The 16,894-nt window shown below is 42.7% G+C and overlaps 2 protein-coding genes across 2 annotated transcripts; one reads left to right on the top strand and one right to left on the bottom strand.

The window, feature by feature from the left end:
• Positions 1–2,074: 2,074 nt before the first annotated feature.
• Positions 2,075–9,064, bottom strand: slc2a9l1 (solute carrier family 2 member 9, like 1; the record flags this gene model as incomplete). The annotated part of the gene is made up of 12 exons (XM_080545771.1): positions 2,075–2,257; positions 2,875–3,002; positions 3,321–3,396; positions 3,926–4,027; positions 4,928–5,038; positions 5,478–5,665; positions 6,243–6,391; positions 6,620–6,749; positions 6,884–7,008; positions 7,530–7,690; positions 8,417–8,512; positions 9,041–9,064. 12 exons carry the CDS (start codon positions 9,062–9,064, stop codon positions 2,075–2,077), a joined length of 1,473 nt encoding a protein of 490 aa, XP_080401897.1.
• Positions 9,065–9,844: 780 nt separating this feature from the next.
• Positions 9,845–16,487, top strand: psmd6 (proteasome 26S subunit, non-ATPase 6). The gene is made up of 8 exons (XM_080545576.1): positions 9,845–10,073; positions 11,016–11,221; positions 12,552–12,697; positions 13,131–13,350; positions 14,891–14,999; positions 15,240–15,408; positions 16,062–16,139; positions 16,257–16,487. Exons 1-8 carry the CDS (start codon positions 9,929–9,931, stop codon positions 16,351–16,353), a joined length of 1,170 nt encoding a protein of 389 aa, XP_080401702.1. The 5' UTR covers positions 9,845–9,928; the 3' UTR covers positions 16,354–16,487.
• The last annotated feature ends 407 nt before the right edge of the window (positions 16,488–16,894 follow it).

Genomic DNA, 16,894 nt, shown 5'->3' with positions numbered 1-16,894 from the left:
CATTACTGGGAGTTGTTGCAGTGCAGAATGACTGCGCCCTCTGTTGACGTCATGGTGCCATTACAACACCGTACCGTAGAGACACGTCAATGAGTGTGTCTAACAGTGGCGGACTCAGGCTGTTTGAAGGGGGGCGAAAAGAAAAAAAGGGCACCTACTGCACAACATGGGGCCCCATCAGTGCACATGGTCACGTTTAGACCATTGGAAGGGCAGCCAATAGGGCATATCCTCTAATTTTCGCCACTCAAAAGGGCATTTTTGCCACTCAAAAGGGCACTTAAGCGAGACGTTTTTCAACCGTGGGGGCACCAGGAGGGGCGGTCGCCCCCCTACCCCCCCCCTTGAGTCCGCCAATGGTGTCTAATGTGACAAGACATAGACTGTTATTTCCTGTCTATCCTTCCACAATGAATTCACACCTGCCCGTAAAGTTTTAACACCAGGTTCACATCACAGCTCTCTCACTCGTTCTTAATCTCCATCCCCTTTAAGTACTTGTGCCACATAATAATAATAATAGCTTTAATTTATATAGTACCTTTCAAAAACCCAAGGACGCTTTACAAGGGAAAGAACGGACAGACGAAACAGAAAACAAACAAAACAAAAACTGAAACATTGACTAGGGGCCAAAGGCCTTGGAGAACAGATGCGTTGTTTTGAGGGCTAGTTTGAAGGAGTCCAGGGTGGGGGGGGGACATAATGCAATCGCTATGGGGACATAATGCAAACATTGTCAATGTGTCCACCACGCCTACACATCCAGTATAAATGATTTAGTCAATGATTTGACTCCTCAAGATAAGCCCATTATAACACAAGAAAAACACTCATTGGCAAAATCCAACATTGACCAGCCAGGTCTGCGGGGAGAGAAAAACCGTTAGCTGTTACTATGGTGCTCTAATTAATCCTCCGGTTAATCCCCCTCCAGAGATAACGAGCAGCAGCGGGATCCCGATGAAGCATCTCACCCACGGCCAAGATAACGTCAATCACCGGGCCGTCCCGGAGCGGCCACTGCGCGCCGCGGTAGTGTGTTTAACGGCTAATGAAGACCCTCTGCCCGTTAGCAGCTGCTGGCCAGTGATAAGGGGGACTGGGGGGGGGAGACCCTCAAAGACTCAGCCACATCATTATGGAAGTCAGCCCCTCAAAGAGCCCAGATCTGAGCCTGAGGGAGACTTCTACGGGCTTCTATATGAGCATGAGGTTAAGTGTGTGAGGTTCATTCTAATGAGTAGAGGTTTAGGGGGTGAGAGGGATGCAAGAGTGGGATAGAGTGTGCACCTGTGTCCGAAGGTTTGAGAGAAACGAAAAATAGTATGAGTATTCACCTGTACTAAATTATCACAACTACATACAGTACATAGCAGTTCTCTCTACGTTCTCTCTCTCTATCTCTCTCTCTCACTCTCTCTCTCTCTGTCTCTCTCTCTGTCTCTCTCTCTCTCTCTCACTCTCTCTCTCTCTCTCTCTCTCACTCTCTCTCTCTCACTCTCTCTCTCTCTCACTCTCTCTCTCTCTACATACAGTATACCCTCTTCGTCCCTTTTCCCTGTACCCCCCCTCTCTATTAATTTGTTTCTTTCAAAAGACAACGATGGACAGAAATGTCATCCATATATGTCAAGATTTCATAGTATGTTTGATATTGATTATGGCATATTTTTTTTTTTTATTATTTGGTAACAACAACAACAAACATGATCTCATTTAGTTACACTCAATACTTGATGAAGTAGCACTGGCACCGGCCTATCATTCCAGTTCATTCCATGACATTGGCCTTGGTTTCAGATCTATAGTACGTCGTGAGCTTAGAATGATATGGTTCTATCTCCGTTTAGGGCAGTTCAGAGATATTGAGCGTCAAAGTTTTTACATTCCATTATGTTTTGTGAGATGGAACCTTATGTATTTTATGAATTACTAACTCAAAAATGTAAACATTTAAAAAATAACACCACACAGGCATTAATAAACACCTAATGGATCAGATTATGTAAAAAACTCAATTTTGACCAAAAATGGAGATAGAACCTTATAATTCTAACATCACAACATTTCCTCAGAACCTGGTCTCCATGGGCTTGTCTTCTGAGGGGTCTCCACATAGCCGGATGTCTTTAAACTCCTCCGAGATCTCCAGGAGGGTTTTCCCCTTGGTTTCAGGCAAGAAGATGTACATGTAAACTGCACCAAACAGGCACATACAGGCGAACAGCACAAAGATAAGATAGTTGAGCAGAGCCTGGGATAGAAAAAGGAACAGAGAAAGGAGAGGTGAGTTCCTACCAGAATAACCAGGGACATTGCATGAAAGGATAGCTGAGAGCCTGTGATTAAATTCTATTCTACTGTGCTATGCAAAGATGAAACCTTTGTCATTGAATGAATCGAAAGTTTGGATGATGTCTAAATTAGAGCCCTCAATTAGTCATTGGCGCAGGCTTGCAGAAAAAACGATTAGTCATTGTAAGATGACATAGAAAAAGGTTTTAATTGCCGTTTTTTCAATATAATGACATTCGAAATTATGGAATTCTGTCTGCTAGCTCTGAGGTGTCAGACAAGGTATTACACCGCAGAACAATGGTGCAGGACAACTGTCTCTCTTCAAATCTCCTTGTATCTCATGTTGCTAATTTTGCAAGAGCTCAGGAGTTTAAAGATGTTGTATTGGATGACATCATTTAACTTAGCTGCAGCAGTAGCATCAACATTGATTGATTGATTGATTGATTGATTGATTCTGTGATTGCCTTGTTGATTTGGCTATACTTACTTCCAATGTGGTCCTCAGTGGACACAGACAGATGTGAACATCCATTGATAACTGTACATGATGATGATGGACTGCAGACTTACAATGAGGAAGGGGAAGGTCAGCCCTAGCACAGCGAACAGTATCCAGCGTAGCATCCCCATGAAGACGAAGGCTGCTGGCCGGTACGACTGGATGAAAACCTCATGGGTGAGAGGGGGCAACACTCCCGCTAGGAACACCAGAGAGAGCAACACGTCTTATCAGGCTTGACTTTAGATATTTAGCAGATGCCTTTATCCAAAGCGACTTACTTGTACAACAAGTACATTTGTCTAAAGTAGGTAAGTGAATTATCTATACATCAGTCATCGTAAGAAAAACAAATCTATGCTAGGACCAGGGGCCATTGGCAGTCACAATGCTAGAAGAAGGAAGAATTAGTTTTTTCGTTTTTTCTTAAAGAGATCTTTAGGAGGAACAGTCAAGATGTTGGACACATTTGCTTGAGTGTACTATTTGTGCCTACATGTTTGTAATAATAGCATACCTGGTCCTCCCCCATAGAAGATGACAAACAGGAATATCAAGCCGACAGTACAGTATGGAATCCAGTAGCTGTAATCCTGGAAGCATAACAACATTAAAGGTACAGTATGTACCGCTTAACGGCCTGATCATCTATTGGTGATCAGGGAATCAGGGAGATTGCATGATAAAGAACGTTAAGTGAAGAACCATTTCTAAAATCTGTAGATAGAGGTCGAGCACTGGCCTTTACACGTACCATGTTTGTGTTTTGGTTGTTTAGATTTAGGTTGTTATATATATATATATATATTATCTGCTATTAAAAAATGCAGCATATAGCAACAAAGTAGAATATTTACATTTTCAAATTTCATTGTGTCTACAGAGGGCAGCAAAAGTGATGTATCTTTAATAATAATAATAATAATAACAACTTAATAGGCCTATATCAAATAAAAACAACAAACACATTTTACATGCATAATGTACCCACAGTGCACCCCAGAGTCGAGAGCCCTCCCTCCTACACAATCACACACCCACACACCCACACACACTTCCACTAGAGCCCCTCTCACCCCCTATCACTGACGTCACAGTACAGTTCAAAGGTCAACGGCTCACCTTCAGGGAGAGAGTGATGGTGATTAATACCATGATGGCCGACATGGCCCCAAAGCCCGTCCAGAGTAGCGCTCTCCTCCCCACCCTCTCAATCAGCAGACCCTGTGGGGGGAGAGAGAGAGAGAGCCCATGGCAGCCAGCTCACAGCCAGGGCAACAGGGGAGGGAAGCACAGAGGAACCCTTCCAGAACTTTCCCCATTAATCTTACTCTCTACCAAAGGGGATGGCGGAGGAGACCGAGCCAAAGGGACTAAGTTGATTCATTGTTCAGAAGCTCAGAAGTGGCGTTGGCTTTCTCAGTGACAAACACATTCCCACCTGTAGTTCAGCTACAGTAAGCACACGGGGGGGGGGGGGGGGGGGGTGGATGTCAACACTGTAAGAGTGAGAAAGAAAGAGAACTTTCTGGCTACTTTGAAAGACAGGGAGTACTTTGAATCCATTCTAGTTCTCGATTCGGTTGTTAAGTCTGACGTCAAACGTGACGTTTAGCAATTTCCGGGTCCAAATAAAAAAATCCCTGCACCATTGATTGATTGATTGAATACTCTATTAGAAGATTTGCAGAAGTAGGTACATGAAAGTACATATTACATACAAGGTCAACTAACAGGATAAAAACCCAAGAAAGCCACTGGCTTATTTCAATTGGGGTCCTTGATGATCCTTGACCAGAGTACCAATGTACTACAGCGGTAGAATGACAGTTCAATCGTTTTTTAAACTCTGATCTATTCATAAAACAAGGGACACAGCAGCACTTTCCCATATTTTTTCCCCATATTGTCAGCGTCTTTGAGCCTCGGAAAAGCGCTATACAAATATAATGAATTATTATTATTACTGAGGCATTTCGGAGAGAGCGACTCAGCCAACTTTGGACCCGGAAACACGTCACGACTTAACAACCGAATAGAGTGGATGAACCCAGAATGTACTATTCTATACATACAGTATATTCACACTTCTGCGCACTTTGAGGGGTTGATATTGGGACTCACACAGGTGATGGAGGTGAGCACCTCAGAGGCACCGATACCCAGGGTCACGTAGCGAATCATATCCCGGGGAATGCCCGCCTCCAAAAAGATGTCGAAGGAGAACACACTGATCTGAGGATGGAGGGATGGAGGGAGGGATAGAGAACGGGATCAAACTGTTCTTCCCTCATGTTGTACTTTGCTTTCCGGTCGCAACGGTCAGTATATAATATAGGAATATATATGTTACGGTACATGTGGGAATACGGTACATGTGGGAAAACTAGGGTTAGGGTTAGGTGCTAGGGTGCTAGGGTTAGGGTTAAGGTTAGGGGTAGGGTTAGGCATGCCAGCATGTACCAAGTCACCCTAGCACCTAACCCTAACCCTAGTTTTCCCACATGTACCGTATTCCCACATGTACCGTAACATATATATATATATATATTCCTATGTATATAACACTGCTTAATTCAGCTTGAGACTGAATCAGTCATTACAGTCACACATAAATGCTCTAGTAGGTTGACACAGATATGTCTGAGTGAAGATCAGACGACGTCATCCTTACTGCGGAGATGCCAGAGAACTGGATGCAGCCAATCAGCACCACCATGGTGATGAGCTGCCATCTGATGCTCCTGTCTCTCACCAGCTCCAGCAGACTCTTAGAGGGCACCCCCTTAATAGCTGCCTGTTCCGCCACCATCTCCTCCATCTCCAACTTGTAGTCACCTCCACCCCACAAACTCTGCAGAGCTGGGACACAATACGTACGTCAGACAGGGATAGTAGTTTCAAGTCTGGTTCTATATCATACACATAGTATGTAACTACTGTGGTAGCAGAGGGAAGCTCTGTAAGATATTTCCAAAGTACTCAGTCGTGAGCTTAGAATGATAAGGTTCTATCTCCGTTTAGAATGATAAGGTTCTATCTCCGTTTAGAATGATAAGGTTCTATCTCCGTTTAGAATGATAAGGTTCTATCTCCGTTTAGAATGATAAGGTTCTATCTCCGTTTAGAATGATAAGGTTCTATCTCCGTTTAGAATGAGAAGGTTCTATCTCCGTTTAGAATGATAAGGTTCTATCTCCGTTTAGAATGATAAGGTTCTATCTCCGTTTAGGGCAGTTCAGAGATATTGAGCGTCAAAGTTTTTACATTCCATTATGTTTTGTGAGATGGAACCTTTGTATTTTATGAATTACTAACTCAAAAATGTCAATATTTTAAAAATAACACCACACAGGCATTAATAAACACCTAATGGATCAGATTATGTAAAAAAACTAAATGTTGACCAAAAATGGAGATAGAACCTTATTTTTTTTACCTTTTTTGCATGACTCGGCGTTGCCTTTCTCTATCAACGAGTATCTGGGGGCCTCAGGAAAGAACGGCAGTACGAGCAGCTGGACCACAGATAGACATGTCGGGACACACAGGAGGATGTTCCAGCTCTCCTCACGGCCAAGAACTTCCCTGAGGAAATCAAAAGGAAGCGTCAAGCCAGAGCGTTCAGGATCAACGATATCCGTTGACATATTCATAACCACCACAACCACATCTTTTGTTTATTTCATTTAGTTTCTGGCAATGTTTACCACAAAAAACAAACTCGTTTTTCAGCAGTCATTCTTTAAAAGTATGCCTCTTTTCTTTTGGTGAAATGTATGATGTGATGGAAAATGAGAAGTGTAGTAGGCCTACCTTAGTCCAAAAAATTGTCCTGAGAGTTTGCCGATGGAGACGAAGGTGGCTGCTGTTAGTGTTACCATGCCCCTAATCTTCTTGGGAGAACTCTCCCCCAGGTATATTAGATGGAGACTTGCTCCTAAACCTGAGATTCACAAACAAAAGACGATCAACTATCATCTCTGACAGACACAGGGACATTTAGTAAATTATAATATATATTTCCCCATGACTCTCCCACCTAGAAGTTAGTGGGGAAACATCACATCACAGACCTACCTGCGGTGACGCCGTACAGGAATCGTGCCACCAGGATCATCTCGTAGGAGTTTTCCCGCCTACTCATAAACATGACTACTGCCGCAACGATGCTGATCAAGTTGTTCCCGATCATGGCTCTCTTTCTAGGAAAGGAACGTTATGTCATCTATCAATTATATGGAAAGACAGATCAGAACCCCAAGGACCCCAATTGAAATAAGCCAGTGGCTTTCTTGGGTTTTTATCCTGTTAGTTGACCTTGTATGTAATATGTACTTTCATGTACCTACTCCTGCAAATCTTCTAAGTTTTCAATCAATCAATCAATCAGTTATTGTATCTTGTATTTGCCAGTGTATTTGCCAAAAAAAAGTACTCTAAATCTGGTACAATTAATTACAAAGTTAAAAAAATCATCATCTTGATTGTGAAAACTGTTTGTTAACCGTTTATCTTTCATGCATTTCATTTCGTAAGTGTTATTCTTCATGCTTTTTATGTGCTTTGAGATGTGTACTTCTTTGTACAAATGAAAAGCACTTAACAAATAAAATGCATTATGGTATTATCGGAGCACTTTGAGCTGCAACATTTGCAGGAAAAGTGCTATACAAATAAAAGTTATTATTATATATTATTATTATTATGATGTGATGCTCCCCACCTTCCAAAGGCACCAGCGATGCACTTCACACTCACAGAGCCACAGAGGCCCCCCACGGCGTACACAGACACGATGGCCGACCAGATGAGGGTGACCGTCTGTGGTGGCGGAGGCTCCTTGTATCTCTCTGACCAACTGCTGTTGATGAATCTCTGTATGTACTGCAAAGGCAAACAACAGATACCCATAAACCAGGTTAAAGCAATGCTAGTCTGTCTGCTCCCACAGCACACTTGACACCAACGTTGCACTGAATATGCAGAGTTGTGTGAAGTTAGTCTATGAGGATATTAAGAGTTGAAACCATAAACAACATTTTACCTTTTTGCCTTCTGTCGTTTGCCTACTAGAAAAGACAGTGGATGCCCAAGTCACCCAAGTAACAATTGATGATCATGTTTTTTGCTATGCTAGTGCCAGGTCACACCAATATGTATATATGTTACGGTACATGTGGGAATACGGTACATGTGGGAAAACTAGGGTTAGGGTTAGGGTTAGGGTTAGGATTAGGGTTAGGGTTAGACATGCCAGCATGTACCAAATCGACGTAGCACCTAACCCTAATATATATATATATATGTTACGGTACATGTGGGAAAACTAGGGTTAGGGTTAGGTGCTAGGGTGACTTGGTACATGCTGGCATGTCTAACCCTACCCCTAACCCTAACCCTAACCCTAACCCTAACCTTAACCCTAACCGTAGCACCCTAGCACTTAACCCTAACCTTAACCCTAACCGTAGCACCCTAGCACTTAACCCTAACCCTAGTTTTCCCACATGTACCATAACATATATATAATACTGATAATATGACATCAAAAAGAGATGGTGTATTAGATGAGGTGGTGAGGCTGTGTGAATGAACCAGGATGTGTCTTACAGGTGAAGGGGAGCTGATGCCAGTGGCATGAAACCCATTTTGAAAAGATCCGCCGATCCCCAACACGATGATAAAGAACAGGGCGTTGCCTCGGGTCTGAAATGAAGAATAGATAGAAAAAATTGTTATGAATACAATTGGTGCATTTCATTTAGGACCGTGATGTCAATCATACAATCTCAATCAGAGTTGATAGGTGAGGTGAAAGAAAATGCCAAAAAAACACAAAGATTTTTCTAATCTTCTAATTGTTACCAATGAGTTTATTTTACAATGACACTGAATAGTACACTTTTGATAGCCATGGTGGTCTAAACAGAAATCTCTCATCAACCTTTTAGCTGAGTCATGGAGCTCATAGGCAATTAGATTAATGTCCACATACAGTACCATAATGTGTGTCTATTGCCCTTGCCATAGGCTTTTGCTATACTTGTTCCACTGTACTTGATGTATGTCTTAAATAATAAGATACAAGATACACAAGATACAAAATGTACTCTACATCTCAATGGTTTTAACATTAACTGTTGCTCTTTTGACTGTCTGCATGATAACAACTCTTATTGAGCTTTTAAAAAACAGTAAAATACACAGCATTTACAGTATTAAAAGTTTGCCTACCAGCTGCCTCAGCAAAGTCTCCATGCTGTCGCACACGTTGAGAGTAACCACCTCGAGGATCGTGCATTATCTAACAGGACAGTTCCTGTGGCTCTGTTAGGTATTTTTAGGAATATATTAATTTGGTACATAGGGGGAACTGTGTACTGTGTGGGGGAAACTACATACTAGGGGAACTGTTTTACAGGGAAACGTATGTTGCCTCTAACCTTGGAGTTTGGAGTCATTACACATTTATGTGTGTCTGCTGCTCTAGTTAAGTGCACCAATTTGGTTCAGACAGTGATATAAAAAAGTTGATATCAAATCAATGCTGGACTGAAAAAAATCAGGTGTAGTGCTGAGGCACAAACATGTACATTTCAAGCCTGCAAACTGTGACACTTTAAATAAATGTGAAAGAATACTATTGTGCAATATGACAACCCTAGTCGTCTATCTGTACAGTATAGTACAGTGGATAGTGTACATAGCCTTTATTTATGTAAACCAGCTCCTTTCCCTTCTTGTGATTTTTTTTTAAAGTTTTTTTTTTTTTTTACCCTTTCCTAACACCAGGGGAGCCACCCCTCCTAAATTTCGTTGTTTGGTACCTGTACTATAGCAATGACAATAAAGTCCATTCATTCATTCATTCATTCATTCAATGGTGTTTGGTCTTTTTTTTTTTTGATCGGCGGGGGGCGCCATTCCCTTATCCACCACACGGAGGCAGTACGCACCTAACTCTTCAGTTCTTCTTCCTCGTTGGTGGGCGCCCTAGCGGAAGTTACCAACCCACTGTTTTCCTCAGTCATCGTTAGCTAGTTAGCTTGGAGGTCTCTGGCTGTTGTTTGTTCCACACAAACGCTTCGTTTCTTTTCTATTAACCCACAAAACTATCTCAAGATGCCGCTGGAGAACCTGGAGGAGGAGGGTCTGCCGAAGAACCCGGACCTGCGCATCGCCCAGCTGAAGTTCCTCCTGATGGAGAAACACAGAGAAGATCTGGAGACGGTGAAGACGGAGCTGATGGCCGCCATCAGGGAGAACAGTGAGTATGCTAAGCTAACCGGGCTAGCTGCGTGATAGAGAGGACAGTGAGTATGCTAAGCTAACTGGGCTAACTGGCTAGCTGCATATCTATCTGTCTGTCAGTGTCACCAGAAACCCCGGGTGCTCATCCATCACCTGCAGTGTTGGACATTGATACAGGGTGGACGATTCTACTGTTGGACAAATAAAAGCATTAGCTACGTTGTTTTCTACTAGCTAGAAGCAGCTAACATGCCCTGGAGCTACTAGCTAATGTAATGGCATTGCCATCATGGGCTCGAAACGGACTGTTGACGTTAGTTAACTAGCTAGCTAGATTGATAGCTAATCTGCTGGTTGCAGACACATGTCAGATATACAAAAAGCTCAGTCGTAGAGGCCACTTGGGCTAACATTAAAGAGTTAAACAGTTAAACAGCGACATGTAAGTGAATGATGAGTCAGAATGTCATCTTGATCTTATCCAACCCTCTGGTACATAAGGTTCAGAGATAGGAAATGTTAGAATAGGTATAGCATAGCATAGAGTACAGCACAGTGTTTTATTTGTATAGTATAGTATAGTGGATAGTGTACATAGCCTTTATTTATGTAAACCAGCTCTTTTCCCTTCTTGTTTTTAGTTTTTTTTTCCTAGCACCAGGGGAGCCCCCCCTCCCAAATTTCGTTGTTTGGTACCTGTACTATATCAATGACAATAAAGACCATTCATTCATTCATTCATTCATTCATTCATTCACATTCATGACCGACATTATTACATAGCTGAACATGATTCTAAATTCTCCATCTAGTTAATGACTATACCCATAACCATAATGACAGGTTTCTATTATTGTTTAGCCAACAAGATGACTCTTTAAATACACTTCATACACTTGCCACTGCTGTCTAATTGGTTGCTGATTAATTGATTAATCCCCCCCCCCCCCTGCTCCAGATATGGCACCTTACTACGAGGGCATCTGTAAGGACCTGAAGTGGACGCTGGACATGGACCTGCTGAGTAAGATGAAGAAGGCCAACGAGGAGGAGCTGAAGAGGCTGAGCGACGTCCTGGAGGACGCAGAGAAGAACCTGGGGGAGAGTGAGATCCGGGACGCCATGATGCATAAAGCCGAATATCTCATCAGGATCGGGGACAAGGTGAAGTGCTTTTGCATTCTATAGCTTCTATACATCCACAGGTCAATCAATCAACACAAGTTTCACTTTTCCAAATGAACCCCGCCTAGCTGAACTGTGAACACCCCCCATCCACATGTGCATATCTGAGAGGAGTTGATCTCCACAAGACAAGGGCGTAGGGGCTGGGGACGATTTGCGTCAGTGTTAATTTTGTCAGGCTTTTTAGTCCCTTAGTCTTTGGTGTTTAGATGAAGATGCACACCAGTTCTAGTCACACCAAGTCACCTCCATGTTTCTTAGTTCCAGTCCAGTTCCAGTTGATGAAAACATTCCAGTGCAGTTTCAGTCCACAAAAACCCCCAAACATTTTAGTCTAGCCGTAGTCAGTGAGGTGACTTGACTAAAATATTTTGTTTTATAATTGTTTTTAGCATCCTTAGCAAGAATGGTGACAGTAATGTTACTGTCTTGTTGAATACTTAAGATGCACTTAAGATGAATACTAAGCTAATTCAAATAGATCACATGATCAACATTATGCTCACATACATGGTATGTAAGTCATTCTGTAGACAGGTACATGTCGAGTAACATTTTTCTTAGTTCCGTCCAGGGTTGGGGTTAAACTGAAAACATTCCAGTGCAGTTTCAGTCCACAAAAACAATTATAAAACAACATATTTTAGTCAAGTTTTCGTCGCTGACTCCGGCTAGACTAAAAATGTTTTGGGTTTTTGTGGACTGAGACTGCACTGGAATGTTTTCAGTTTTCATCAACTGGAACTGGACTGGAACTAAGAAGAATGGAGGTGACTTGGTGTGACTAGAACCGGTGTGCATCTTCATCTAAACACCAAAGACTAAAAAGCCTGCCTAAATAGGAACAAAGGCTATCCAGCAAAGCTATACACAGCAAAGACCTAGGTTCTGGGCCCTGGACAGTCTGGACGGATTGATGGCAGCTGCTGGACTGAAAAAATCAGGTGTAGTGCTGAGGCACAAACATGTACATTTCAAGCCTGCAAACTGCGACACTTTAAAGAAATGTGCAATAACACTATGTGCAATATGACAACCCTAGTCGTCTATCTGTACAGTATAGTACAGTGGATAGTGTACATAGCCTTTATTTATGTAAACCAGCTCCTTCCCTTCTTGTGTTTTTTTTTAAGTGTTTTTTTTTCTTTCCTAACACCAGGGGAGCCACCCCTCCTAAATTTCGTTGTTTGGTACCTGTACTGTAGCAATGACAATAAAGACCATTCATTCATTCATTCGTTCATTCATTCGTTCATTCTATAGTTTGTATCAAACAAGCCAGTAACTTTATTTGTGTGTGTCTCTACAGGAATCAGCGCTGACGGCCTTCAGGAAGACCTACGATAAGACCGTGGCTCTGGGACACAGACTAGACATCGTCTTCTACCTGCTGAGGATCGGACTCTTCTACATGGACAGCGACCTCATCACACGCAACACTGAGAAAGCCAAAAGGTAACATGGCAAAATGACTGCTTCTCTTTCCACTGTTCTGTGATAGAGATAGATATACATCCCTAATGTATGTGATGGAGGACATTCTTGATGCCACTGGTGCCACCATTGGTGTGTGAATGGGTGAATGAAAAGCGCTTTGGAGCAGCAAAGAAGGTGCTATATAAGTGCAGTCCATTTACCGTTTTACCATTTACTGGTGAACAAAATAATGTTTTGAAGTGTTTGAAATGCTTTTGGCTTTTTGGGTAGACACACTTGTTATGTCTGCTTTATTTGTCGTACATAATGTTATTACCTTTATTAGCAACAACAACACATTGACCACAATTATGTTAGACCCACTCGAATCGGTCATAAATGTCATCCTCTATCAGTAGTACATTTTGAAGACCTCCCTGTTTCACCCTTGTGTGTGTTTGTTCCTGCTCAGCCTTATAGAGGAGGGGGGCGACTGGGACAGGAGGAACCGTCTGAAGGTGTACCAGGGCCTGTACTGCGTGGCCATCAGGGACTTCAAACAGGCAGCCGAGCTCTTCCTGGACACCGTGTCCACGTTCACCTCCTACGAGCTCATGGACTACAAGACCTTCGTCACCTACACCGTCTACGTCTGCATGATCGCCCTCAAGAGGCCCGACCTCCGAGAGAAGGTAGGGAGGAGATCAGCGGGGAGGTCAGGGGTCATACTGCGTCAGAAGCATCTCGTGACGTTAGAATTATAAGGTTCTATCTCCATTTTTGTCAAAATTGAGTTTTTTTACATAATCTGATCCATTAGGTGTTTATTAATGCCTGTGTGGTGTTATTTTTAAAATGTTGAAATTTTGGAGTTAGTAATTAATCAAATACAAAGGTTCCATCTCACAAAACATAATGGAATGTAAAAATGTTGACACTCAATATCTCTGAACTACCCTAAACGGAGATAGAACCTTAGAATTCTAAGCTCACGATTTGTTTGTGTTTATTTCTTGCTTGTCAGCAGAATGTGTGTGCCTCCGTCGCTCTTGTGTCGGGACATTGTCGATTCATAAGTGCTTTCACCCTAATCGATTCAGTGACGCACATTAGGGTTGGGCTTGGGCGGTATCCAGTTTTTGGATAAAAGCATCCCCGCGGGTATACAGTATTACCGTGGGATTAAAAATCCCTTCTGAGGAGAAGCGGTCACGTGAAAGGCGATAATGATCGCTTCTAATTTAAGTCTAAACCCTAACGCACGTAGTTGCAGTGAATATTTGGCCGTGTCATTGTGCTGCTGCTCATGGCATCCACTGATGCACTAGTTTCTCATCCTTGAAGGCAGTTCTGTGACTATTCTGTGTCTGTTCTGTGACTGTTCTGTGACTGTTCTGTGACTGTTCTGTGTCTGTTCTGTGACTATTCTGTGTCTGTTCTGTGACTATTCTGTGACTGTTCTGTGACTGTTCTGTGACTGTTCTGTGACTATTCTGTGTCTGTTCTGTGACTATTCTGTGTCTGTTCTGTGACTATTCTGTGTCTGTTCTGTGACTGTTCTGTGTCTGTTCTGTGACTGTTCTGTGACTATTCTGTGTCTGTTCTGTGACTATTCTGTGTCTGTTCTGTGACTGTTCTGTGTCTGTTCTGTGACTATTCTGTGACTGTTCTGTGACTATTCTGTGACTGTTCTGTGTCTGTTCTGTGTCTGTTCTGTGACTGTTCTGTCTGTTCTGTGACTATTCTGTGTCTGTTCTGTGACTATTCTGTGTCTGTTCTGTGACTGTTCTGTGTCTGTTCTGTGACTATTCTGTGTCTGTTCTGTGACTGTTCTGTGACTGTTCTGTGACTGTTCTGTGACTATTCTGTGTCTGTTCTGTGACTATTCTGTGTCTGTTCTGTGACTATTCTGTGTCTGTTCTGTGACTGTTCTGTGTCTGTTCTGTGACTATTCTGTGTCTGTTCTGTGACTGTTCTGTGACTGTTCTGTGACTGTTCTGTGACTGTTCTGTGACTGTTCTGTGACTGTTCTGTCTGTTCTGTGTCTGTTCTGTGACTGTTCTGTCTGTTCTGTGACTATTCTGTGTCTGTTCTGTGTCTGTTCTGTCACTATTCTGTGTCTGTTCTGTGACTATTCTGTGTCTGTTCTGTGTCTGTTCTGTGACTGTTCTGTGTCTGTTCCGTGACTGTTCCGTGACTGTTCTGTGACTGTTCCCTCTTCTGTCTTCCCAGGTGATAAAGGGAGCAGAGATCCTGGAGGTGCTGCACGGTCTGCCTTCTATCCGCCAGTACCTCTTCTCTCTCTACGAGTGCCGCTATTCTGTCTTCTTCCAGTCACTGGGTAGGTCTTTTTTTTTTTCTTGGTGAAATGTAAAGCTTGAGCACACCTAGGCTCAGGCTCCCGGACACAGAATTAAGAAGGGTCGCATTAGCTTTCCAAAGTCTTCATTTTCAAAAGCACAGGCCATCCAGAATTCCATCTCCTCCTTCTTCATTATTATCATATAATTCCAATTTGCGTATCATAGTAAGTAAGTGTTCTTAGGAGTAAACCTGTGTTCTGTGTTTCTCCTCCCCGCAGCCACAGTGGAGCAGGAGATGAAGAAGGACTGGCTGTTCGCGCCTCACTACCGTTACTACGTGAGGGAGATGCGTATCCACGCCTACAGCCAGCTGCTGGAGTCCTACCGCTCGCTCACCCTGGGCTACATGGCCGAGGCGTTCGGAGTCAGCACAGAGTTCATCGACCAGTGAGTCTCAGCTCCTCCTAGCCCTTTGTTCATCTACCGTCATCTGCATTGGATGTGTGTACAGGAGAGTATGAAGTTGGTGTTCTACCAATTGGATATTTCTCACCCCAACCCTAGGGGTGCAGTGTTAAGCATGACCAACCTTAGCCTCAGTGGTGTAGTCTAGTGTTTTCTAGTGGGTATACTGTGATTTTTCCCTCCCAGCCTCATATCGTTCATTTCAGAACGCCATAAAAATAAATCTGTGCTCCCTGGCTAACGTTATATACATGTATAAATGACATGTTATAAGGCTGATCTGTGCATGATAGTGCTGCATTTTGACATATTTCATGTTGCATCTCCCCCCGTTGATGGTATATGAAGCTATATTCAGTCCCAATGGTCCAAAATTCAAGTGCTTCGTAACACAGACGGGGTGAATTTTATGAGTGAAAGTTCTGTCACAAAACGCTGTTACGTATCCTCACACATTCTTTATTGGGTATATGGAAATCCTTGGTCTTTCTTAGTGGGTATACGGTGTAGTCCTGCGTATCACGTAGACCTTGTTTAATGTTTTTGCAGATGGACATTTTTCAAATGAACTCTTAGCTACAATGAACATGGCACAATGTTGTACAATAATAACTTGATTCTCTTGTCTTCCTCAGGGAACTCTCTCGGTTCATAGCTGCCGGTCGTCTCCATTGCAAAATTGATAAAGTCAACGAGATTGTGGAAACCAACAGGTAAAGTATTGCAGCACCTTTCTACATGCATCTAAAACTGAGGAAGTGGTGGTTGTCGTTGGTGTGCAAATGCTAGGCTAACTCATTCGTTTCTCTTCTTTTTTTCCCCTCCTCCAGACCCGATAGTAAGAACTGGCAGTACCAGGAGACCATCAAGAAAGGAGACCTCCTGCTCAACCGCGTCCAGAAGCTGTCACGAGTCATCAACATGTAACGACGTTGGCACACGCTCTAAGCCTTTGTCATTTGGGAGGGACATCTGGGTTTTTTCTGTTATTGTACCAGTTATCCAAACCAATAGTTTGTCTGAAGAAGTGACCCTTATATTGTGTATATAATAAAACTCTTTTCGGTGGATCTGTTTTTGAGCCTGTCATTCACAGGGTTCCCACGGGTCCTTGAAAGTTTGTGAATTTAAGAAGAAAAATCAAGGTCTTAAAAGTTTTTGAAAATAGACATGGGTCATTGAAAGTGCTTGAATTCCCCTCTCTGTCTCAACATATTCAAAAATGTTTTACTAGTCAACTAGTAAATCAGTTTCTTTGCTGTGCTGTGGTAGAGAAGGCAAGAGACCATCTAGAGTTCACACATTCAAGCCTCTCTGTTGTCTGAGAGGATAGTTCCTATTATATAAATTCTCATCTAGATCTGTCTCAAACTATGCCGTGTTGGGTCCTTGAATTTGAGGGAATCAGAAGGTGTGGGAACCCTACATTCAAGTCAAAGGAAAAGGTTAGTCAGAAAAAAAACTTTCA

Source organism: Nansenia antarctica, assembly GCF_963989245.1.
Source record: "Nansenia antarctica genome assembly, chromosome: 15".
In the NCBI taxonomy this organism is placed as follows: domain Eukaryota; kingdom Metazoa; phylum Chordata; class Actinopteri; order Argentiniformes; family Microstomatidae; genus Nansenia; species Nansenia antarctica.
The sequence above is the reverse complement of the archived record's forward strand: the minus strand, read 5'-3'. Positions and strand labels throughout refer to the sequence as shown.